At 48.2% G+C, this 24,967-nt stretch overlaps 1 protein-coding gene across 1 annotated transcript in view; it reads right to left on the reverse strand.

The window, feature by feature from the left end:
* Positions 1-24,967, reverse strand: part of TRAF5 (TNF receptor associated factor 5) — a 192,559-nt gene that overhangs the window by 19,454 nt on the left and 148,138 nt on the right. Inside the window, exons 7-8 of the mRNA XM_063918266.1 lie at positions 14,566-14,640; positions 13,294-13,386 (exon numbers count right to left, since the gene is read on the reverse strand). Coding sequence (XP_063774336.1) covers positions 13,294-13,386; positions 14,566-14,640 — 168 coding nt within the window. The remainder of the gene's footprint in view (positions 1-13,293; positions 13,387-14,565; positions 14,641-24,967) is intronic.

Here is a 24,967-nt window from a genome sequence, read left to right on the forward strand (position 1 = left end):
TGTAACCTAGCATGAAGGTAAGCCTGACGTATGGTCAGTTTAATCCATCTGGATAAGGTCTGCTTAGAAGCTGGCCAACCCATGTTGGCAGCATCATACAGAACAAACAACGTATCCGTCTTACGAACTGTAGACGTTCGGGACAGAAACGCGTAATGCACGTACCACATCCAAGGTTCCAGAATTTCCTGTCAACACAGGAACTACTATTGGTTGATTGATGTGAAAGGATGACACTACCTTTGGTAGGAAAGCGGGATTCGTCCGAAGTTCCGCTCTGTCATCATGAAACACCAAATACGGTGGCTTGCATGACAAGGCACCCAAATCGGAAACGCGCCTTGCCGAAGCCAAGGCTAGTAGGAAAACTGTTTTCCAAGTGAGAAACTTAATATCCACTTGGTGTAAGGGTTCAAAATATGAAGACTGTAAGAAATCTAAAACCAGATTCAAGTCCCATGGCGCTGTAGGTGGAATGAATGGAGGCTGTACTCTGAGGACACCTTGCAGAAAAGTGTGTACAGACGGCAATAGAGCCAATTGTCTTTGAAAGTAAATTGACAAAGCAGATACCTGCACCTTCAGTGTAGATAAACGCAGTCCTCCATCTAACCCCGTCTGTAGAAATAACAAAAGACGGGATAACTTGAAAGATGATGTCGGAAACTTCCGATCCTCACACCAACCTATATAGGCACGCCAAATTCTGTAATAATGAGCTGCCGTAACTGGCTTCCTAGCACGTAACATGGTTGGTATAACCGATTCTGGAATGCCCTCTCTCCTTAAGAGGGCGGTCTCAACAGCCACCCCGTCAAACGCAGCCGCGCTAAATCGGGGTAAAGGAACGGACCCTGTTGTAACAGGTCCAGACGAAGTGGGAGCGGCCAAGGCTCGTCTGCGAGTAGTCCTCGGAGATTCGAGAACCAAGCTCTCCGAGGCCAATGAGGCGCCACTAGTATGACTGTGACGGACTCTCTTTTGATCCGTTTTAGCAACAGAGGGAGCAGCGGAAACAGGTACACGAGGCTGTACGGCCACGCGACGGTGAGAGCATCCACTGCCTTTGGATCTCGCGTTCTGGACACAAACTGGGGCGTTTGGTGATTGTGGCGAGATGACGTCAGGTCCACTTGAGGGTAACCCCACCTCTGGGCCAACATGTGAAACACTTCTGGATGTAATGCCCATTCTACTGGATGAAAATCCAGACGGCTGAGATAATCCGTCTCCCAGTTGTCCACTCCTGGAATGAACACTGCCAACAACATCACTTGGTGACGCTCAGCCCAATTGAGGATTCGAGCTACTTCTCGCATTGCCATGCGGCTTCTCGTTTCCTTCTTGTTTGTTGATGTATGCGACCGCCGTCGCATTGTCCGACTGCACCTGGACAGGCTGAGACCGAAGAATGTGCACTGCTTGTCGTAGCGCATTGTAAATTGCCCAGAGTTCCAGGACATTTATAGACAGCAATCTTTCGTGAGCCACCCAGAGACCCTGGAGCTGACAATTTTGAACTACAGCTCCCCAACCTCTGAGACTCGCGTCCGTCGTTAGAATTATCCAATTCCAGGCGCCGAACCGTTTCCCTGCGGTCAGATTGTGTACATTGAGCCACCAGAGTAGAGATACCCTGGCCCGTGGCGACAACCTCACTCTGTGGTGAATCTGCAGATGCGAGCCCGACCACTGTGCGTGCACATCCAGTTGAAAATGACGTGAGTGAAGTCTCCCGAACTGAAGCGCTTCGAAAGCCGCCACCATTGTGCCTAAGAGGCGAATGCACAAATGTACCGAGACTGTGCGTGGCTTGAGCACCAATCGCACCAGATGACGAATGATCTGTACTTTCTGTTCTGGTAGGTAAATTCTTTGATTTACCATATCGAGAATCATACCTAGGAATTGCAGTCGTTGAGACGGAATCAGATGTGATTTCTTGAAGTTGACAATCCAACCGTGCTGAACTAGGACATCGTACGTTAGCAACGCATGTTGGAGGAGCATCTGTTGAGACGGAGCTTTGATGAGCAGATAGTCCAAGTACGGAACTATTATCACTCCCAGGGATCTGAGATGAGCTATCATCACAGACATCACTTTGGTGAATACCCGAGGCGCTGACGAGAGGCCTAACGGTAGAGCCTGAAACTGGTAATGGTTCTGCCGGATTGCAAACCGCAAGAACCTCTGATGAGGTGGCCAAATCGGAATGTGTAAATACGCATCTTTGAGATCCAGCGCAATCATGAATTCCTGTGGCTCTAAACCTGCAATTACCGACCGCAGAGATTCCATCTTGAATCTGTAGTAAGTGACGTACTGATTGAGGCCCTTTAAGTTCAATATTGGCCTGACCGAGCCATCCGGCTTTGGTACCACAAACAGACTGGAATAATAACCCTGCCCCTGTTGGTGTAAATGTACCGGAATCAAAACTGCTGACTCCAGCAGAGACTGAATGGCAAGTTGCAGAACCGCCCGTTTGTCGTCCGACACAGGCAGTCCTGTCTTGAAAAACCGCAGTGGCGGGAGACAGTCAAACTCTATTTTGTAACCTTTGAGCACTAAATTGCGGATCCACCCATCTGTGGACGTCTGGAACCACGCCAAATGGACCGTCTGAAGGCGTGCTCTCACAACTGGAGATCTAAGATGGGCTGGGAGTCCATCATGCCACTGGCTTGTCGGTGACCTTAGCGTCTTGACGACTGGCGTTGGTTTGTTGGAAACCACGCCCTCGACCTCGTCTACCGGCCTTGGCTGGTCCCCTACCACGGCCTCGAAAGGGCTGAAGCCCGAAAGGATTTGAACGCCGGGCCCGAGTATTTCCGCCTAGGCGCCGTTGGAGGCAATGGTAAGAAAACAGACTTACCACTCGTGGCCTCAGCAATCCATTTGTCCAATTCAGGACCAAACAACTTCTCGCCACCGTAAGGTAACGCCTCTATACCTCTTTTGACCTCCGCCTCCGCTTGCCAAGAGCGCAGCCAGAGTGCTCGTCGTGCTGCAACTAGCGATGATGAAAGGCGAGAAGTGAGCTGACAGACGTCAGTAGAAGCTGTACATAGATAATCAGCAGCTTCCCAGATTTGATCAGCGAGAAGTATAAGGTGATCGTCATGTAGGGCAGACTTGAGTTCTGTTATCCATACCATGAGCGCCTTAGTTACCCAAATGCCAACCAACCCAGGTCTAAGCAATACTCCTGCTGCTATATACATGGATTTTAGCATAGCTTCAATTTTACGGTCTGAAGGGTCTTTAAGCGTAGTAGCCGTTGGTACTGGTATGGTTAATTTCTTTGTAAGTTTAGACACAGACGAATCCACCAACGGCGGATTCTCCCATGTAGCTGTCACAGACTCTGGAAACGGGTAACTAGACTTAAATCTGCGAGGTATAGAAAACCGTTTATCCGGATTCTTTCGTGTTTCCAGTAACATCTTATTAAGAGATTCCGAAACCGGAAAACACATCGGAGTCCTCTGTCGTTTAGCAAAGACGACTTCATCATTTGTCAGAGGCTCCTCAGATTCTGTAAACCTCAGAGACTGACGCACCGCTCTGATGAGATTATCAATGCCTGGGCTATCAAAATCTTCACTATCGGACTGCTGGTCTACTTCGCCCTCCTCACCGTCATCTTGCTTAGTGAGGTCTGGCATAGAATCATCAGACTGTAACATAGCAGACACTGGTAAATCATAAGACAAAGTAAATTTATCCCTACTACCCAAAATGGACTTAGACTGTTGGCAAGGCTGAGACCCCTCCGGTAGTCCTAGCGGTCTCACCCTAGACTCAGATCTTGCCGCTTCCCGCTCCTGTCGAGCGGCGGCCAATTCTGATTGCAATCCAGCCATGACATCTGCTAGCATAGCCCATGGAGGGTCCGGGGATGAAACCGGCTTAGACAGCGGAGCAGAGATTGTATTCGTAGCTGAATCCACAAAACATACTGCGCATGTGGTAGAACCATCCGGTAACACACTGTCACAGACATGGCAGTGCTTTTTTGGTTTTGCCGGTGCCTTACTCATTATGCAGACAGACAATACAACATACAAAGACAGACAACCTGCACGACTCAGTAAATAGTACTAAGGTGTCTCTCTCTCTCTGCCAGATATATATATATATATATATATATATATATATAAAGTGTAGTGCACGTGGCCAGTACTATATGAAACTGATCCCAAATTCCCACCTACACCCCTGCGCCTCCGGTGGAGTAGAGATGTAGTACAGGAACTTCTGGAATCACAAACTGGAAGACAGGAAGCAAGATTAAAATGGCCACCATGCCTCACAGTGCAGGGTATATGTAACAAGTGCAGCCAACCCTGTAATATAGGCTTAACAGCCTATTTCATCAATGTCACCCCCCTTATGCAGCCCTCCGCTAATGTCATCTCCCCCCCCCCCTTCTGCTCCCTCCCCCGTGGCCCGTGTACCGCTGTCTGAGCGGGAATTACCGGGGCGCGGGTATCTCACTCCCAGCGCAATCAGGGTGCAGGGAGCCGGGGAGCGCTGTAATGGAGCGCGGTCCTACAGCGGCGGCCGGCGGGTGTGAGCGGCGGCCGGCGGGTGAGCGCGGCGGCCGCCGGGTCTCAGCGGTGGAGGAGACGATGCTCGGAGCGGTTGCCGGGGCGGACTGTCAGGAGAGGCGGGTGCGGGCGCAGTGAGAGCGGCGTCGGTGACCAGTGTCCCCCCACAGCGGGGCGGCAGCGTGCGCTGACCGCCCCGTACCCCAAGCATACCTGACTCCAGAGGCGTAGGCTGTGACGGGGCTTCTATCTGTAAGCTCCGTCCAGCTGTAGCAGCAGTCAGGGAATGAGCTGCGTGTGGCTGTGAGGGTGCTCTTTGTGAGGACCGACACGCCATGCGCTGCTCCGTGCAGCGGCACTATCCCGGACCCAAGTTTTTACAGAAACTGGGAAGGGATGTGCTGTGAGCAAAAAAATAAGATTTTACTCACCGGTAAATCTATTTCTCGTAGTCCGTAGTGGATGCTGGGACTCCGTAAGGACCATGGGGATTAGCGGCTCCGCAGGAGACTGGGCACAACTAAAGAAAGCTTTAGGACTACCTGGTGTGCACTGGCTCCTCCCACTAAGACCCTCCTCCAGACCTCAGTTAGGATACTGTGCCCGGAAGAGCTGACACAATAAGGAAGGATTTTGAATCCCGGGTAAGACTCATACCAGCCACAACAATCACACCGTATAACTCGTGATACTATACCCAGTTAACAGTATGAAATATAACTGAGCCTCTCAACAGATGGCTCAATAATAACCCTTTAGTTAGGCAATAACTATAAACAAGTATTGCAGACAATCCGCACTTGGGATGGGCGCCCAGCATCCACTACGGACTACGAGAAATAGATTTACCGGTGAGTAAAATCTTATTTTCTTTGACGTCCTAAGTGGATGCTGGGACTCCGTAAGGATCATGGGGATTATACCAAAGCTCCCAAACGGGCGGGAGAGTGCGGATGACTCTGCAGCACCGAATGAGCAAACTCTAGGTCCTCCTCAGCCAGGGTATCAAACTTGTAGACTCCTACAAAAATGTTTTAACCCGACCAAGTAACAGCTCGGCAAAGTTGTAAAGCCGAGACCCCTCGGGCAGCCGCCCAAGAAGAGCCCACCTTCCTCGTGGAATGGGCTTTTACAGATTTAGGGTGCGGCAGTCCAGCCGCAGAATGTGCGAGTTAAATCGTGCTACAGATCCAGCGAGCAATCGTCTGCTTAGAAGTAGGAGCACCCAGCTTGCTGGGTGCATACAGGAGAAATAGCGAGTCAGTTTTCCTGACTCCAGCTGTCCTGGAAACATATACTTTTCAGGGCCCTGACTACATCCAGTAACTTGGAATCCTCCAAGTCCCAAGTAGCCGCAGGCACCACAATAGGTTGGTTCACATGAAAAACTAATACCACCTTAGGAAGGAATTGGGAACGAGTCCTCAATTCCGCCTTATCCATATAAAATACAGATAAGGGCTTTTGTATGACAAAGCCGCCAATTCTGATACACGCCTGGCCGACGCCTAGGCCCACAGAATGACCACTTTCCACGTGAGGTATTATAGCTCCACGGATTTAAGTGGCTCAACCCAATGCGACTTCAGGAAATCCAACACCACGTTGAGATCCCACGGTGCCACTTGAGGCACAAACGGGGGCTGACTATGCAGCACTCCCTTAACAAAAGTCTGAACTTTAGGCAGGGAAGCCAGTTCAATTTTTGGAAGAAAATCGATAGAGCAGAAATCTGGACCTTAATAGAACCCAATTTTAGGCCCATAGTCACCTCTGACTGTAGGAAGTGCAGAAATCGACCTAGCTGAAATTTCTCCTTTGGGGCCTTCCTGGCCTCACAGTACGCAACATATTTCCGCCATATGCGGTGATAATGGTTTGCGTTTACTTCTTTCCTAGCTGTAAATAGCGTAGGGATAACTTCCTCCGGAATTCCCTTTTCCTTCAGGATCCGGCGTTCAACCGCCATGCCGTCAACACAGCCGCGGTACGTCTTGGAACAGACAGGCCCCCTGCTGCAGCAGGTCCTGTCTGAGCGGCAGAGGCCATGGGTCCTCTGAGATCATTTCTTGGAGTTCTGGTTACCAAGCTCTTCTTGGCCAACCCGGAACAATGAGTATAGTTCTTACTCCTCTCCTTCTTATTATTCTCATTACCCTGGGTAAGAGAGGCAGAGAAGGGAACACATACACCGACTGGTACACCCACAGTGTTACCAGAGCATCCACAGCTATCGCCTGAGGGTCCTTGACCTGGCGCAATATCTTTGTAACTTTTAGGTGAGGCGGGACGCCATCATGTCCACCTGTGGCCTTTCCCAACGGTGTACAATCATTTGGAAGACTCCTTGGATGAAGTCCCCACTCTCCCGGGTGGAGGTCGTGTCTTCTGAGAAAGTCTGCTTCTCAGTTGTCCACTCCGGGAATGAACACTGCTGACAGTGCTAACACATGATTTTACGCCCATCGGAGAATCCTTGTGGCTTCTGCCATCGCCATCCTGCTTCTTGTGCCGCCCTGTCGGTTTACATGAGCGACCGCCGTGATGTTGTCTGACTGGATCAGCACCGGCCGGTGTTGAAGCAGGGGTCTAGCCTGACTTAGGGCATTGTAAATGGCCCTCAGTTCCAGAATATTTATGTGTAGGGAAGTCCCCTGACTTTTCCATAGCCTTGGAAGTTCCTTCCCTGTGTGACTGCCCCCCAGCCTCGAAGGCTGGCATCCGAGGTCACCAGGACCCAGTCCTGTATGCCGAATCTGCGGCCCCCTAGAAGATGAGCACTCTGCAGCCACCACCACAGCGACACCCTGACCCTTGGAGACAGGGTTAACCGCCGATGCATCTGAAGATGCGACCCGGACCACTTGTCCAACAGATCCCACTGGGAAATCCTTGCATGGGACCTGGCGAATGGAATTTCTTCGTAAGAAGCTACCATCTTTCCCAGGACTCGCGTGCATTGATGCACCGACACCTGTATACGTATTAGGAGGTCTCTGTCTAGAGACAACAACTCCTTGGACTTCTCCTCCGGGAGAAACCTTTGTTATCCTGTTCTGTGTCCAGAACCATACCCAGGAACAGTATACGCGTCGTAGGAACCAGCTGCGACTTTGGAATATTCAGAATCCAGCCGTGCTGTTGTAGCACTTCCCGAGATAGTGCTACTCCGACGACCAACTGCTCCCTGGACCTCGCCTTAATAAGGAGATCGTCCAAGTACGGGATAATTATTTCGGCCATTACCTTGGTAAATACCTCGGTGCCGGGGACAGAGCAACGGCAACGTCTGGAATTGGTAATGACAATCCTGTACCACAATATTGAGGTACTCCTGGTGAAGAGGGTAAATAGGGACATCATCCTTGATGTCCAGTGATACCATGAAATTCTCCAGGCTTGCAATAATCGCCCTGAGCGATTCCATTTTGAACTTGAACCTTCGTATATAAGTGTTCAAGGCTTTCAATTTTAGAATGGGTCTCACCGAACCGTCTGGTTTCGGTACCACAACATTTTGGAATAGTAACCCCGGCCTTGTTGAAGGAGGGGTACCTTGATTTCACCTGCTGGAAGTACAGCTTGTGAATTTCCGCCAGTACTACCTTTCTCCGAGGGCAGCAGGCAAGGCTGATGTGAGGTAACGGCGAGGGGGAGTCGCCTCGAACTCCAGCCTGTATCCCTGTGATACTATTTGCAGAACCTAGGGATCCACCTGTGGGCAAGCCCACTGGTCCCTGAAGTTCCCGAGATGCGCCCTTACCGTACCTGTCTCCACCTGTGGAGCCCCAGCGTCATGCTGTGGACTCAGAGGAAGCGGGGGAAGATTTTTGATCCTGGGAGCTGGCTGCTGGTGCAGCTTTTTCCTTCTTCCCTTGCCTCTGTGCAGAAAGGAAGCGCCTTTGACCCGCTTGCTTTTCTGAAGCCGAAAGGACTGTACCTGAAAATACGGTGCTTTCTTAGGCTGTGAGGAAACCTGAGGTAAAAAATTTTCTTCCCAGCTGTTGCTGTGGATACGGAGGTCCCAGAGACCATCCCCAAACAATTCCTCACCCTTATAAGGCAGAATCTCCATGTGCCTTTTACAGGCAGCATCACCTGTCCACTGCCGGGTTTCTAATACCCTCCTGGCAGAACGGACATTGCATTAATTCTGGATGCCAGCCGGCAAATATCCCTCTGTGCATCCTTTATATATAAGACGACGTCTTTAATATGCTCTATGTTAGCAAAATATTATCCCTGTCTTAGAGTATTAATATTATCTGACAGGGTATCAGACCACGCTGCAGCAGCACTATTTATGCTGAGGCAATTGCAGGTCTCAGTATATAACCTGAGTGTGTATATACAGACTTCAGGATAGCCTCCTGCTTTTTATCAGCAGGTTCCTTCAAGGTGGCCATATCCTAAGACGGCAGTGCCACCTTTTTTGACAAACGTGTGAGCGCCTTATCCACCCTAAGGGATATCTCCCAACGTGACCTATCCTCTGGCGGGAAAGGGTACGCCATCAGTAACTTTTTCGAAATTACCAGTTTCTTATCGGGGTAACCCACGCTTCTTTACACACTTCATTCATTCATCTGATGGGGGAACAAAACACTGGCTGCTTTTTCTCCCCAAAAATAAAACCCCTTTTATGTGGTACTTGGGTTCATGTCAGAAAATGCGTAACAGATTTTTCATTGCCGAGATCATGTAACGGATGTTCCTAGTGGATTGTGTATATGTCTCAACCTCGTGGACACTGGAGTCAGACTCCGTGTCGACATCTGTCTGCCATCTGAGGTAACGGGCGCTTTTTGAGCCCCTGATGGCCTTTGAGACGCCTGGGCAGGCGCGGGCTGAGAAGCCGGCTGTCCCACAGCTGTTACGTCATCCAGCCTTTTATGTAAGGAGTTGACACTGTCGGTTAATGCCTTCCACCTATCCATCCACTCTGGTGTCGGCCCCACAGGGGGCGACATCCCATTTATCGGCCTCTGCTCCGCCTCCACGTAACCTTCCTCATCCAACATGTCGACACAGCCGTACCGACACACCGCACACACACAGGGAATGCTCTGACTGAGGACAGGACCCCACAAACGTCCTTTGGGGAGACAGAGAGAGAGTATGCCAGCACACACCAGAGTGCTATATAATGCAGGGATTAACACTATAACTGAGTGATTTTTCCCCCAATAGCTGCTTGTATACATATATTGCGCCTAAATTTAGTGCCCCCCCCTCTCTTTTTAACCCTTTGAGCCTGAAAACTACAGGGGAGAGCCTGGGGAGCTGTCTTCCAGCTGCACTGTGAAGAAAAAATGGCGCCAGTGTGCTGAGGGAGAAGCCCCGCCCCTTTTTCGGCTGACTTTCTCCCGCTTTTTCTGGAATACTGGCAGGGGTAATTTTACATCTATATAGCCTCCAGGACTATTTATGATGTAGATTTGCCAGCCAAGGTGTCATATATTGCCCTCAGGGCGCCCCCCCCCCAGCGCCCTGCACCCATCAGTGACCGGAGTGTGAGGTGTACATGAGGAGCAATGGCGCACAGCTGCAGTGCTGTGCGCTACCTTGGTGAAGACCGAAGTCTTCTGCCGCCGATTTTCCGGACTCTTCATGCTTCTGGCTCTGTAAGGGGGACGGCGGCGCGGCTCCGGGAACGAACACCAAGGTCGGGTCCTGCGGTCGATCCCTCTGGAGCTAATGGTGTCCAGTAGCCTAAGAAGCCCAAACTACCACCTGTTAGGTAGGTTCGCTTCTTCTCCCCTTAGTCCCTCGCTGCAGTGAGTCTGTTGCCAGCAGATCTCACTGTAAAATAAAAAACCTAAATATACTTTCTTTCTAGGAGCTCAGGAGAGCCCCTAGTGTGCATCCAGTTCAGCCGGGCACAAGAATCTAACTGAGGTCTGGAGGAGGGTCTTAGTGGGAGGAGCCAGTGCACACCAGGTAGTCCTAAAGCTTTCTTTAGTTGTGCCCAGTCTCCTGCGGAGCCGCTAATCCCCATGGTCCTTACGGAGTCCCAGCATCCACTTAGGACGTCAGAAAAATGTAAAAGTAGAAAGAAAAAAATTAAAAATAAAAATATTCAAAGTAGTGTGGTTAAGCTCCACACAAGCCGTGTTGCTACGAGAAGCACAGAAAAAACACTGAGGTACTCTGGGATATGGAGGGGAGGAGAGTTCTAAATTTTAATATTCAGTGCCTTGTTCCTACGGAAACCGTCCATATCCCAAGAGTACTCCAGTGACCCCTAGTGGATGAAAAAGAAAGTAGTGTAGCGTATAGGGGGACTGTAGTGCAGTGATATATGCAGGGAGGAATGTAGCACAGCCACCCTGTGTAGTAGAGAACATGTTGCTGTGGATGCAGTATGTCCGTTAGGCAATGGGTGCATTTAGGGAACACAAGGGGCACGTGGCGTAAACAAGTCTGTGGAGTGAGCAAAGCCACAGCACTCAGTGCAGCCATGTATTATTTTTCTTTAACTTGGGTATGGGGAGGCGTGTCACCTGGGTGGTGTATATACTGTATGTGCAGTGTCGCTATAGATGTCTGATGAGCATTTCAGGGTTATGTAGAGTGATCTAATGCAAGGTCACATGGAGAGGCTGAGCTGTATTAATTTAGAGAGGTCTGATAGCCATTTAACAGCATTAATTAATGATGGAACCCACAAACAATGAAGAGGGACCCCAAATTTTATAAATGATGGGTCCCTGGGACCCACATAATTTTCATCCCAGCGCGATCACGGATACTGGCTGCTTTATTTTACACTGCAATTTAGATTTCAGTTTGAACACACCACACCCAAATCTAACTCTCTCTGCACATGTTATATCTGCCCCCCCTGCAGTGCACATGGTTTTGCCCAACTGCTAACAAATTTGCTTCTGCGGTCAACTCTGAATTACCCCCTCTGTCTACTTTCTCTCTCTCCAAGGCCTATGTATTTATTATACAGTGACGTAACTAGACATTATGTGTGTGCAAGAAACAGGATCGCCCCCCCCCCCCCCCCTTACAGTATTTAAAATAAGGCAAGTATCCGCAACAAAAACATAGGGCCCTGGCTTCATGGGGAATGGGCGTGGCCACAAAATAATACCAATTCATATTACGCTGCACAGTAGTCTCCATTATTCAAATTACGCCACACAGTAGTACCACTTACACACATTACACCAGGTAGAGTCCCCTTTTACACATTACGCCAGGTAGAGTCTAGAGAGAGAGAGAGAGAGAGAGAGAGAGAGAGAGAGATGGAGAGAGATGGAGAGGGAAAGAGAGATAGGGTTGGGAGGGTGAGAGATAGAAAGGTGGCAGCTAGAGAGGCAGAGTAGTGGGAAGGAGACAGGGAGAGAGGGAGGGGGAGAGAGGAGAGAAAGAGAGGGGGGGAGAGACACACAGTGTGTATTTGTTTTCACCTTGCAGGGAGCCCTGCTTCTCAATGAGGGACCACGGAACCCGGTCATCCAGTTGCAGAGGAAGGAGTGCTACAGATCTCGACTTGTGGGCAGAGGCATACAGCCACAGCGCTACCCGCGGTAATGGATGCGGCCGGCTGTGGATGAATGAACCAGGAGGGGGCAGAGAATTCGGGCACACAGCCGCAATGCTTCCCATGGTAATAGATGCTGCCAGCGGCCAGAGGTGGTGGAGAATGTAAGGTAATGTATGTAGTGATGTGCGGAGCAGAGACGGAGCTGAACACACAGCTACATACATTACCATACATTACATATGATACTGAAGATGCTGCTTCTCTGGAGAGGGATTGATCACAGGTGCATATGAGCATGAAGAGACCGCTACCTGCTGGAGCCTCTTCCATCCTCTTCCTCTGTCCCAACTCCCGGACACTCCTCCAGTCCATGCCGCAGCCTGACATTGGTCAGTTGTTGGACCACCCACCCCCACCTCCATTGGCCAGGGATCATTGTGGGAGGCGGAGCTCTGAGATGCATGGAGGGGATCCGGGCACCACACAACTTCACAAGTGACAGACGGGCACTCGGCAGTTAAATATTGCAGTAGTCCTGTCTGTGGAACATCAGCCTGCTTTTGAATAATCCTGCAATCAGGATTGTTTAGGACAGGGGTGGGGAACCTCAGGCCCGCGGGCCGTATAAGGCCCGCAAAGCCACTTGATCCGGCCCTCCCAGTGTCACCTAACCAAGGGAGATGCTGGGCGCCCACTGCGATTTTGTTACTAGCGGGCGCCTGGCTTCTTCCCTTCAGCAGCAGCCAGAGGCAGGAGCTCACTCCTGAGCTCTGGCAGTGTGCGTGTGTGCCTGTGCAATGCTATGGGAGAGATGTCATGACGTCTCTCCCATAGTTCTGAGGAGCGGGCAGCCAGGCAGAGGGCAAGGGTCCGGAAGCAGGAGCGTGGTTGGTGAGTATTGTGTTTTGTCTTTCTTTTAATGTGTGTGTGTAAGCGGCGCTACTAGGGTTCATATCTAATGGGGGCATATCTATTGGGGGCAGGCTAATTTTTAAGTTGATAATTTTTGTATGGCCCCCGAAGGATTTTCTAAATATCTAAATGGCCCTTGGTAGAAAAAAGGTTCCCCACCCCTGGTTTAGGAGTATGAGGCTGTCTTGGTGACGGGTAGCTGGGTCTTCATTAGGACGTGGAATTCCCTAACACACAGGTCTGGGTGGAGGAGTGTAAGTAAGACCTTATTACATGTAATGAGGACACACAATAAATATGTGCACTGCACTCTCACACATACTGTACCTGCTGCTCAAGCTTAGTATTTCTATTCAAAACATACAGCATATGGTCTCTAAGGAAGGCATCTTCATGTGCTTTTAATTTTCCTCTTTTTACCTAGAAATTATACAAAAATACAGAAAAACGTTTAAAGAAATATAGCCAAACCTTTGTTGACGGATTTATTTTATATTTATATTTACTTGAAGCCTGCTGTGCTTACTCCAATCAGCCAGTGCACTGCCCATGCACAGAATGAGACCACAACTGGCATTTTCCCGCATATTGTGCATGTGTTGTGGGCCGCATACGTAACTCAATGAGGTACAGATCATTAACAGCAGAACACATCTCCGCAGTCTGCGGCCTCTAATGGCCATTTCTGGGAGGTATCTGGGCTGCACTAATGTAAATGCATGCAAGGGAACAGTTTTGTTGGTGTGTCGCGGGCATGTACCCAGAGTTGCTCACTATTTTGAGTCATGTTTATGCGTACCGTATGGGTAATTCTGATGGATCTCATGCACCTAGCATGGCCTAAGTGTAAGTGCTGATGATGATGTCTCCCAAAGCGTTTGGAAGTGGGGCGGTGTGATATCATAAATGAGTATGCATTGGAACAGTGGTACCCAAACTCGGCCCTCAGGACCCCAAACAGTTCATGTTTTCCAGGTCTCCTCACAGAATCACAAGTGAAATAATTAGCTCTGCCTGTGGACCTTTTAAAATGTGTCCTTGAGTAATGAATGCACTTTTTAAGTGATCTGGAAAACAGGAAGACCAAGTTTGGGAACTGCTGCATTAGAAGGTGTATATCATCTTGTTAGCATGCGGTTAGTAACACATTTGCATTCTGTTTGCAGCGGGCGCAAAGAATAGCGTTTTCATTACATACGACTCAGAATCAGGCACTTTATCTTTCCCCAACGTATAACAGGTGTTCAGTTAGCCAGGCAGGTAATGGTAGTAGTAGGATGTATGGCATGTTTCGTGGGGGAACAACATGAGCAACCCAAATAATTGTAAGTGGTCTCTATTCATGGAGTGGAAAGCATCTAGATGCCTGGAATGTGTCTAGTGTGGGTTTACAGAGAATGATTATTCCTGGTTTAAAGACAGACCAGAGGCCACCAGCAAGGAGAAGATTGAATAGTCTGGAGCCAGGGTGGTGGAATGAGAGCACAGTAGAGCACAGGAGCCTATAAATTCAATGAAGAGCATACAGTAACTGATAGCTTAGATAATAATACAACACAGAGAAAATATCCTTGAAAGTAAAGTAGATCAGTGAATTACCTTTACATAGCAGCCATAATTTGCAAAGGGACATTCTACTTCAGCCTCAGTGCATATAGTAAGGTGCTCGTCCAGCTGTAAATGATAAATAATTAGTTCAGCTCACAGAATAACAGAAACATAATAACACCTTATCAGAAACTAGTATATGGTACTACGTGATCAACGCCAAGTGTACCAGCAGACATCTGTGTGGTAGAAGAGCTAAAAACATGGGTAGTAATGACAACTGGCTCTTTACCACTTGTCCAGTGAGGATCAGCTGTCATTTCACTACCTGCATGTGATCTTTGTCCCCTGCTTCTCTCACACATACAGTAGTTGCAACGGGTGTAGTACGGCTGACCGGCGGTCAGGAGACCGCCGGTCAGCTTACAGACGCCGGGATCCCGGCAGCATACCGACGTCGGGATCCCGGCGGGGAGGGGTGAGTGCAGCAAGCCCCTTGCGGGCTCGCTGCGCTCGCCACGCTGCGGGCTCGGTGCACGGGTTCTATTCCCACTCTATGGGTGTCGTGGACACCCACGAGTGGAAATAGTCCCTGTTGGTCGGCATGCCGACCATTGGGATAGTGAGGGGTCAGGATGCTGGAGGAGGTCATGTGACTGTCGGTCTCCCGACCGCCGGTCACATGAATACCACCCGTTGCAGCATATATCTTGCAGTGGTTCCTAGTCCTATTACAGCTATGCAACTAGCCCCTCTAATGAGAATACAGTCATGGCACCAGGAAAGGGGACCACTCGTACTGTAGTGTAGAGGGGTTTGTAAAATAACGGTGGAAAAACGGTGGAATACCATAAATAACAGCTCTTATGGCATTTGTTCACTTACTGTACTTTAAAGTGTCATTTAAAAATAGAGAAACAACTAGATAACTGCTTCCTACAGGATATTTACCTCAGGTAAACAGGAGCCACACTTGTGATAATGTAGGGAGACCGATTAGGACATGAGTAGCAGGATTCTGTGAGATAGGGCCCTGGCTTAGATATAGATAGATATTTACCAATAGGGGGCCATACAGTACAAAAACATGCTAAACGACAGACCAATGTTTTATGACTGTGTTCTCATTAAACCAGATTACTCAGGTTATTCATTTGTCTGCCCATTTTCAACATTGTTTTCACACTGTACAGAGACATCGAAACATAGAATTTGACGGCAGAGAAGAACCACTTGGGCTATCTAGTCTGTCCCTTTTTTTTATCCTTTAGGTAATCTCAACCCTTTTTGAACCTTAATTTTTTGTAAGGATATTCATATGCCTATCCCAAGCATGTTTAAATTGCTCTACAGTCTTAGCCTCTACCACCTCTGATGGGAGGCTATTCCACTTATCCACTACCCTTTCTGTGAAGTAATTTTTCCTTAAATTTCCCCTGAACCTGCCTCCCTCCAGTTTCAGTGTATGTCCTTGTGTTCTAATACTTCTCTTCCTTTGAAGAACGTTTCCCTCCTGAACTTTGTTAAGTTTCTTGGTATATTTGAAAGTTTCTATCATGTCCCCCCTTTCCCTTCTCTCCTCCAAACTATACATGTTAAGATCTTTTAGCCTTTCCGGGTAAGTTTTGTTATGCAGGCTATGCACCATTTTAGTTGCCCTTCTTAGTACACTCTCTTATGTATTTATATCCTTCTGGAGATATGGTCTCCAGGACTGGACACAGTATTCCAGATGGGGCCGTACCAATGACCTATACAGTGGCAATATTACTTATTTTTTCCTGCTACTGATTCCTCTCCCTATGCAATCAAGCGTCTGACTTGCCTTTCTCATTGCTTTGTTGCATTGCTTTCCTGTCTTTAAGTCACTTGGAAATAGTGACTCCTAAATCCCTTTCCTCCTCAGTATAGCATTTGGGTTTTTGAGACCCAAGTGCATGATTTTGCATTTTTTAGCATTACACTGTAGTTGCCACGTTCTTGACCATCTCTCAAGCCTACCTAGGTCATCAATCATTTGTTTTACTCCTCCTGGTGTGTCTACCCTGTTGCATATCTTTCTATTAGCTGCAAAAAGGCATACTTTCCCTTCAATGCCATTTGCAATGTGATTGAAGGGAAAGCATGCCTTTTTGCAGATTATACAAATATATGCCTCAGGGTAGACACAACGAGAGGGGTAAAACAAATGATTGATGACCTAGGTAGGATTGAGAAATGGTAAAGAACGTGGCAACTACATATTCCCCTTATCAGAGACTGTTTGCACTAATATTATTATTCACTGAATCCTGCTTCCCATGTCTTAATTATGCTGGCCATACATCAGGAAGATATCGTTCCAACCAGCCAACTAGTTGGCTGGTTGGAACGATAATCTGGCAGTGTGTGGGAGCAAACGATTATCAGCCGTTTGCTCCCACACGCTGAAAAACGTCCAGAAACGTTCTGTCCAACTAGTTGGGAAAATCAAACCTGTTTGATTTTCCCAACTAATCGTTCAGGTGTAGGGGAAACTTTCCCCTCAACTGAACGATAAGCAGGCGGACACTGACCAGCAGTGTCCGCCTACTTCTTCCCGATCACTGCCTACTGGGCAGCACGAGCCGGGAGGTTCAGGGGCAGCTGCGGCAGGTCATCACTGCTGCCGGGCTGCCCCTGTCACAGCGGGACCCCGTGGAGCGGCGGCAGAGCGGGAGGAGATGCAGGGGCAGCTGCAGCAGGTCATCACTGCTGCCGGGCTGCCCCTGTCACAGCGGGTCCCCGTGGAGCGGCGGCGGAGCGGGAGGAGGACCAGGGGCAGCCTGCGGCAGTTCATCACTGCTGCCAGGCTGCCCCAGTCACAGCGGACCCTGTGGAGCGGCGGCGGAGCGGGAGGAGGTGCAGGGGCAGCTACGGTAGCACATCACTGCTGCCGGGCTGCCGCTGTCACAGGACACCCAGCAGTGGCACCCCTCCCGCGATACCCCACGATCGCGGCACCCCCCGCACCCCACCCATGATTGCTGCACCCACGCACGCCACCCCCGATCACTGGCACCCCACCTGCGGTTGCGGCACCCCCGCACCCCACCCGCGATCGCGGCACCCCCCGCACCCCACCCGTGATCACGGCACCCCCCGCAGCTTACCCGCAATCGCGGCACCCCCCGCAACTTACCCGCAATCATGGCACCCCCCGCAGTTTACCCACAATCGCGGCACCCCTCCGCAGCTTACCCGCAATCGCGGCACCCCCCGCAACTTACCCGCAATCGCGGCACCCCCCGCACCCCACCCGGAATACCTTAATGTGAATACAGGGTGTAAGTGCAACCTTGTGTAACCTGACTAACTACAAAGCTGCTTGAGCGTCACCGACGCTCAAGTGAACACTTAACACTATAGGAAATACACAGATACTGGTTTAGGGTCCAAAGCCTATTAACTGTATTATATCTAGTATACTTGTAAAAAGGGGATAACAGTACAAATGATACACTACAATATAACAAAGACTTCCTAACCAAAATACAATACTATCTAATACAATACAATACTAGTCTAGGGGAGATACGAGAGAAAGAGAAGGGAAAGAGAGAGAGAGAGAGACGGAGAGAGATGAGAGAAATTGGCTCACAGAAAGACAATGATTACGGAGAGAAACTTACGCACAAGGGTAAACGATCGCATGCGCCTGGACATCCAGCACCCGATTTTCAGCAATGAGAACCGTTGAAGAGTGAGAGCTGGATGTGGTCGGCCTGCCTATTTATGCCCCACACACAATGCAATCTCATAGTCCCTACAATCCCATTGTCCATTGGATGAAGGAATTCGACCCTGTATCACAACAAAAGGTCATAGGTTGATTCATACAGGTGGGCTGTGACGATTTCCAACAGCTCAGGTGGGTGGGAAACTAGGTTTCCCGCCGCATACCTGAGTATGTGTAAATAATAGAAATGGACATAAACTTCTTATGTCCATAACTATTCGCACGAGCGATTAATACGCTCCAAACCAACACCGGAATATTGCTAATTAAATACTCTTCCGATGGGTACCAAACACTGCTGTATGATTCCTGTTAGACCCTTCGTACAATACAAAGAGGGATTACTTTAAACAGGGACCTTCTATATTAACCAAACTTTCAGAAACTATCAAAGGGATCATGATCTATAAACTACATTAATTGTGAAAATATGTAACGAATGAGTCGCACGCTACGACTACATAAACTCTACCGTAAATACGCATACCGCGCCTGCGAGTGCACGCTATTGCGGGTATGCGCCTTCACGGGAGAGCGTACGCATGCGCAGCACGGACCAGTGTGCGGTGCAAATATGGCAACGTGTATGGGGATATTTTTCTGACTTTGACAGTCCACCCTTTGGCAGTCAATAATAACTGCCACCTTCTAAAACATTTCAAAAGGAGAAAAATATATGTCAGGGGTTAATTCATTTCCATGGTTGGGTGAGGGAGGAGAGAGGAGTAGGTGTGAAGAGGGTATGACCTAGTGTGATAGCAGAAGCATGTGTGTATGAGTCCATGTTTGGAGGGTCATGTATCATCGTGCCGTACGTGTTGTAAATCAAGCTTCGAGGTATTGCGAAGTATACATTTGAATTCCTTCTTATCCTGTGGTACAGGTCTGTGGATGGGCTGTCAAACTTTACCGAGCTCTTTTCGGATTTTGAACAAAATGGGGAGCACATTTTAGTTGATGATACATGAATGGGGGAGGTATGTGGTTGCTGATATCTGTGCCTGTATTCCCTATCGTCTATGTGTGTCATTACCTGAGGGTTGTAGAGATGAAGATAAAGAACACTTATGGAAAATGCAATGATATTCTATGTCAGGGAAATGTACATCTGTCGTCGAAGTTGTGTTCGGTATCTGTTGAGAGTCGTCTTCTTTGCGCTGTATTGCTCCTTGGGCATGAGCAAATAGCTTTGTCAGAGCCATCGGATTTACAAAAAAATGTTGGGCTAGCGTGAGTTTAAAAGTACTAGGGAAACTGGGGATCCATGGCAAAGTTCATCAAATGTCCATTCCTCAAGTGGTCAAAACTTCATCTTTGGTGCTTGTCTGTTGTCTGTATAGCGTCTCGTCAACTTCCTCGTCCAAGGGGGTCTTTGTATCTTGGAAGAAAGCAGAAAAACAGGTGAAAGAAACGGACCGTATAATCGCATTTTCATCACATTCTGGTTTCTATCATTGGGTCATAAATCAAATCCAGGTTAATTACAGTTTCCTCACTCCTCACGCTCATCACTTTTGTACTTTGTTTGCACCTCATTAAAGCCTGCCCGCATCTAAATATCAATCCAATCGATATAACGACACCCAAGATACATAGTAGAAACTTTCCAACATCCATTATGACTCCTTGAGCCCAGTCTCCTAAACCGGAGAACCAATTTCGCGGGTTCAACCATGACACCCAACCAGTCAGCTCATTACCTACAGCAGCAAGGGTGAGATTGTGTTTTCGACGAAATTCCCACTTTAATTGCAGAATATCGTCCATCTTTTGGTCTATGACCTCTACCGGATCCTCGGTGCTATTCGTGATATAAGTGCAACACTTTATGCCGTACTGTGTTGCCAATGTAACACAATATCCGCCTGTTACTGCTGTAAGATAATTAAGAACCATCCTATGCTGAACTAGTTCCGTTTTGTATGCTTGAAGTTCTCTTCCAGTGTATCTAAACGTGTCATCATACATTTCAGTGATATTATCTAACAAATTGGCGAGTGCGGAAATGTATCTACAATTCATCACTCCTCGAGCGGTGCGAGTGAAATCTAACGCTACCAGGACCTGAATCCCGGTGGATTCATGGATAAGATCAGAGGCCGGATGCTCTAACCTTTCTGACAGTTGTCTTTTAACTCGGTGCTCGTAATGAGTGTGAGTATAAGGAGCTTGGGCACCACGGTGTATGTCTTTCATTTTGTCATGTGTTACAGTCATCACTTCAGGCAATACTTTTCCAATATAACACAATCCTTCAGAGTTTGGGGCAAGCCACTTGTACGCCTTTCTCCCGCATATGAAATATGCGTCATCGGGGAGAACATATGGGACGGAGAAGGACATTACCATGTTACAAACCTTCCAGGTGAAATCTCCTGACCCTAATTCTTCCATCTGCTTAATGCACGTATCAGTTTGTACGATATGTGCACAGTATCCTGGTGATACCTCTCCAACTCTAGTAATCCTATTTCCTAAGGTATATCGATACCGGAAAGATTTTCCTCTACTGGCTATGTGGCGTACGAGCTCTGTATCTGTAGGCATTCTATCTGCTCTGTGTGAAAAGGTCATGGTAAGGTTGCTCCATGACACTTCCCAATTTCCCGGCTTACGGGGGTGGGAGATATTAAAACATAAGAGGGACCTATCCACATGGTATTGGTGGAGCTTCAAACTAGGAGGGCTGGAGATGTTAAATCTCCGGTCCACCGGTCTCCCACCACTTAGCTCAAGTACCTCCCCTAACGTTAAAGGAAATGGTACTAGCCCTGATTTGCTATGACCCTGAGGTACTTGAGAGCATACCCAACAATCTGTTTGGTTTAACACATTACCCACTAAAGAGTGATAGTCACTCAATGGATGCCGGTCCATATGGATATTAAAACTGGATTGGCATTTCTTTATGCATCCATCTTCAACCAGATTATCACAGAGCCTACAGATACAATTTTCTTCAGCTAACAATCCATCACAATTTCTTCTATCGGATCGTTTTCTGATACTCGCCTTTGCTTGTTGGTTTGGTTGATCTTGGAAAACTACGCCTCCATCATCATAATCGGAACCCATTCCAGATCCTCTCTCGACCTCTATGGTACTCTCGCCGGAACAGACTGCTCTGGTCAACATCACGGTTAACATCAAAATCCGGATCACAGTCTCTTGGGGCAAGTCCATCTTTGAGGAGGAAATAGAGAAGAATGAGAAGGGGGAAAAAAGAAATTTCAAGGAAGAGGGGATGGGAAGTGGAGAAAAACAATAAAAGGGAGAGGGGAGTCGACAACTGCTTTCGGTCTTCAAGGCTCAGGTGCCGCCTCAGTCCTCCTGGAACAGACACTCCAGTGATACAACCTCTACCGTCTGTTCCTTATCACGGGACTTCTCTGGATCAGCAATCTTTTTGCAGTGGGATGAATGGACCCAAGTCTCTCTCTCAGCCACCTTCAATGCTGTGGTGCTAGTCAATAAGACCTGGTATGGTCCTTCCCATCTATCAATAAGACAACCTGAGCGTAGAAAATTTCGTATCATTACATAATCCCCAGGTTCAATGTCATGACAATTACTATCTGGTAAATCAGGAATCACCAACTTCAGATTATCATTTTGATTCCTCAACTGCTTACTCATGTTAATCAAGTACTTTACAGTTACTTCATTGTTACATTTCAAATCATCCTGAGGGTTAATCATGACATGCGGTTGTCGACCAAACAAGATTTCAAAAGGAGACAGATTAAGAGGGGACCTGGGAGTGGTTCTGATGCTATACAAAACAATGGGTAAAGCTTCTGGCCACGTCAATCCTGTCTCTGCCATTACTTTACTCAATTTATTTTTAATAGTGCTGTTCACTCTTTCGACCTTCGCGCTCGCCTGTGGACGGTACGGAGTGTGCAGCTTGCTATCAATTCCCATCAACTTACACATTCCTTGAAAGACATCACCTGTAAAATGGGTACCCCTATCACTTTCAATGATTCTAGGGATACCATATCTACATACAAATTCCTGCACAATTTTCTTAGCTGTAAACATAGCGGTATTTGTAGCTGCTGGGAAAGCTTCGACCCAATTCGAGAAAACATCTATACAAACAAGTACATATTTCAAATTTCGACATGGGGGTAATTGAATGAAGTCGATTTGTATTACCTGGAAAGGGCCGCCGGCAGGTGGGATATGGGATGGTTCTGTAGGTATTGCCTTTCCAATATTCTTTCTCAGACAGGTAAGGCATGACATTGCTCTTTTACTCGCATGAGAGGAGAATCCTGGGGCGCACCAGTATGCTCTTACCAATTTGCACATCCCCTCCTTGCCTAGATGAGTCAGCCCATGAGCTGCTTCAGCCAGACATGGAAGGTATGCCCTGGGGGCCACTGGTTTACCATGTCCATCCGTCCAGAGCCCTGAGGACTCCTGGCCATATCCCTTTGCCTTCCAGACTGCTCTTTCCTGTGTGGAACACAAATTCTGCATCTCACACAACTTTTGTGTGTTGATGGTATTAAATACCATCAGTTGTGTGGTGTCTGTCTGTATGGGGGTAGCAGCTGCAAGCTTTGCGGCTTCGTCTGCTCGGCTGTTACCAAGGGATACTGGGTCTTGGCTATATGTATGTGCTTTACATTTGATAACAGCCACTCTGTCGGGTTCCTGTATCGCTGTTAGAAGCCTTTTTATATATGCTGCATGCGCTATCGGTGTACCAGCTGCCATCATGAAATTTCTGAGGCGCCATAGGGCTCCGAAATCATGTACTACCCCGAAGGCGTATCTAGAGTCGGTGTAGATATTGGCTGACTTACCCTTAGCCAATTCACATGCTCTGGTTAGGGCGACCAGTTCAGCAACCTGGGCTGAGTGAGGTGGGCCTAGCGGTTCCGCTTCTATGGTGTCTTGGTCATCTACGACTGCGTATCCAGTACACAAGTCTCCCGAGTCTGACTGTCTATGACAACTACCGTCCGTGTAGAACGTGAGTTCTGCATCTTCCAGTGGATTGTCACTGATGTCAGGCCTTGCGGTGAAATTTTGGGTCAAATATTCCATACAATCATGTGTATCTTCCTTTGCATTAAATCCTCCTTCCCCATCACTCTCACCTTCCACCCTTTGTGCCTGACCAGGCACACCTGGGAGAAAAGTTGCAGGATTTAATGCGCTGCATCTCCTTATGGTGATGTTTACTGGGGCCATTAATGCCAATTCCCATCTTGTAAACCTTGCAGATGAGACGTGTCTGGTTTGGGCAGAATTCAATAAGGCAGATACCGCATGTGGTGTATGGATTGTGAGGTTGTGGCCTAGCACGACATCTTCGCTTTTTGTCACTAGCAATGCTATCGCCGCAACGCTACGCAAGCATGTGGGGAGGGATCGCGCTACCGTGTCTAGCTGGGCGCTGTAGTATGCGACTGGCCTGCTGGCGTCACCGTGTTTTTGGGTTAGTACACCTGCTGCGCACCCAGCACTTTCTGTTCCGTATAGTTCAAAGGGTTTCCCATAGTCTGGCATACCTAGTGCTGGTGCCTGCGTTAGGCACTGTTTGAGTCTCTCAAACGCTGTTTCGGATTCGTCTGTATGCGAAATCCGATCAGGTTTGTTTGAAGAGACCATTTCCTGCAAAGGTAACGCCAATATGGAAAACCCTGGGATCCAATTACGGCAATACCCACACATTCCTAAAAACGTCCTGATCTGTTGCTGGGTTTGTGGCAGTGTCATGTCTCTAATGGCTTGGATTCTATCAGCGGTCAGGTGTCTCAGTCCTTGTGTTAGACAGTGTCCCAAATATTTTACCTTAGTTTGGCATAATTGTAACTTGTCTTTGGAAACCTTGTGACCTGTGTCTGAAAGATGAAACAGGAGCTGTTTCGTATCCTTCAGAGATGCTTCCAGTGAATCTGAACACAGTAATAAATCGTCCACATACTGTATCAATACTGATCCACTGTCTGGTTGGAAAGACTGTAAACAATCATGCAAAGCCTGAGAAAATATACTTGGACTATCTATGAAACCTTGGGGTAACCGAGTCCACGTGTATTGGACTCCTCTGTATGTGAATGCAAACAAATATTGGCTGTCAGGGTGCAGAGGTACCGAAAAGAAAGCGGAGCAGAGGTCAATAACAGTGAAAAATTTGGCAGTGGGAGGAATTTGCATTAGGATGACAGCTGGATTAGGCACTACGGGGAACTGACTTTCAACTATTTTGTTAATCCCCCTTAGATCCTGCACTAGCCTGTAACCCCTCCCCCCACTCTTTTTAACAGGGAAGATGGGACTATTTGCTGTGCTGGACGTTCTTACTAGAATGCCCTGTTGTAGCAAGCGCTCTATTACGGGAAAAACTCCTAACTCCACCTCTGGCTTCAGAGGATACTGTGGGATTTTTGGAGCTATCCTACCATCTTTTACTTGTACAATTACTGGAGCTACGTTTGCCATTAATCCAGTGTCCTGTCCATCTTTTGTCCAAAGTGACTCTGGTATCTGAGATATCATCTCTTCTACTTGGGATGGATTCCTATTTGTCATAATGGAATGTGACATTAATTTTGATGGGGAGTCTAACATGTAGTGATGAGCGAGGTTCGGTTTTACTCGGTTTTACTCGGTTTTACTCGGTTCTCAAAACGGCATCTTATTGGCTATCCAAAACACGTGACATCCGTGAGCCAA

The sequence above is a fragment of the Pseudophryne corroboree genome, chromosome 4 (assembly GCF_028390025.1).
Source record: "Pseudophryne corroboree isolate aPseCor3 chromosome 4, aPseCor3.hap2, whole genome shotgun sequence".
Lineage (NCBI taxonomy): Eukaryota > Metazoa > Chordata > Amphibia > Anura > Myobatrachidae > Pseudophryne > Pseudophryne corroboree.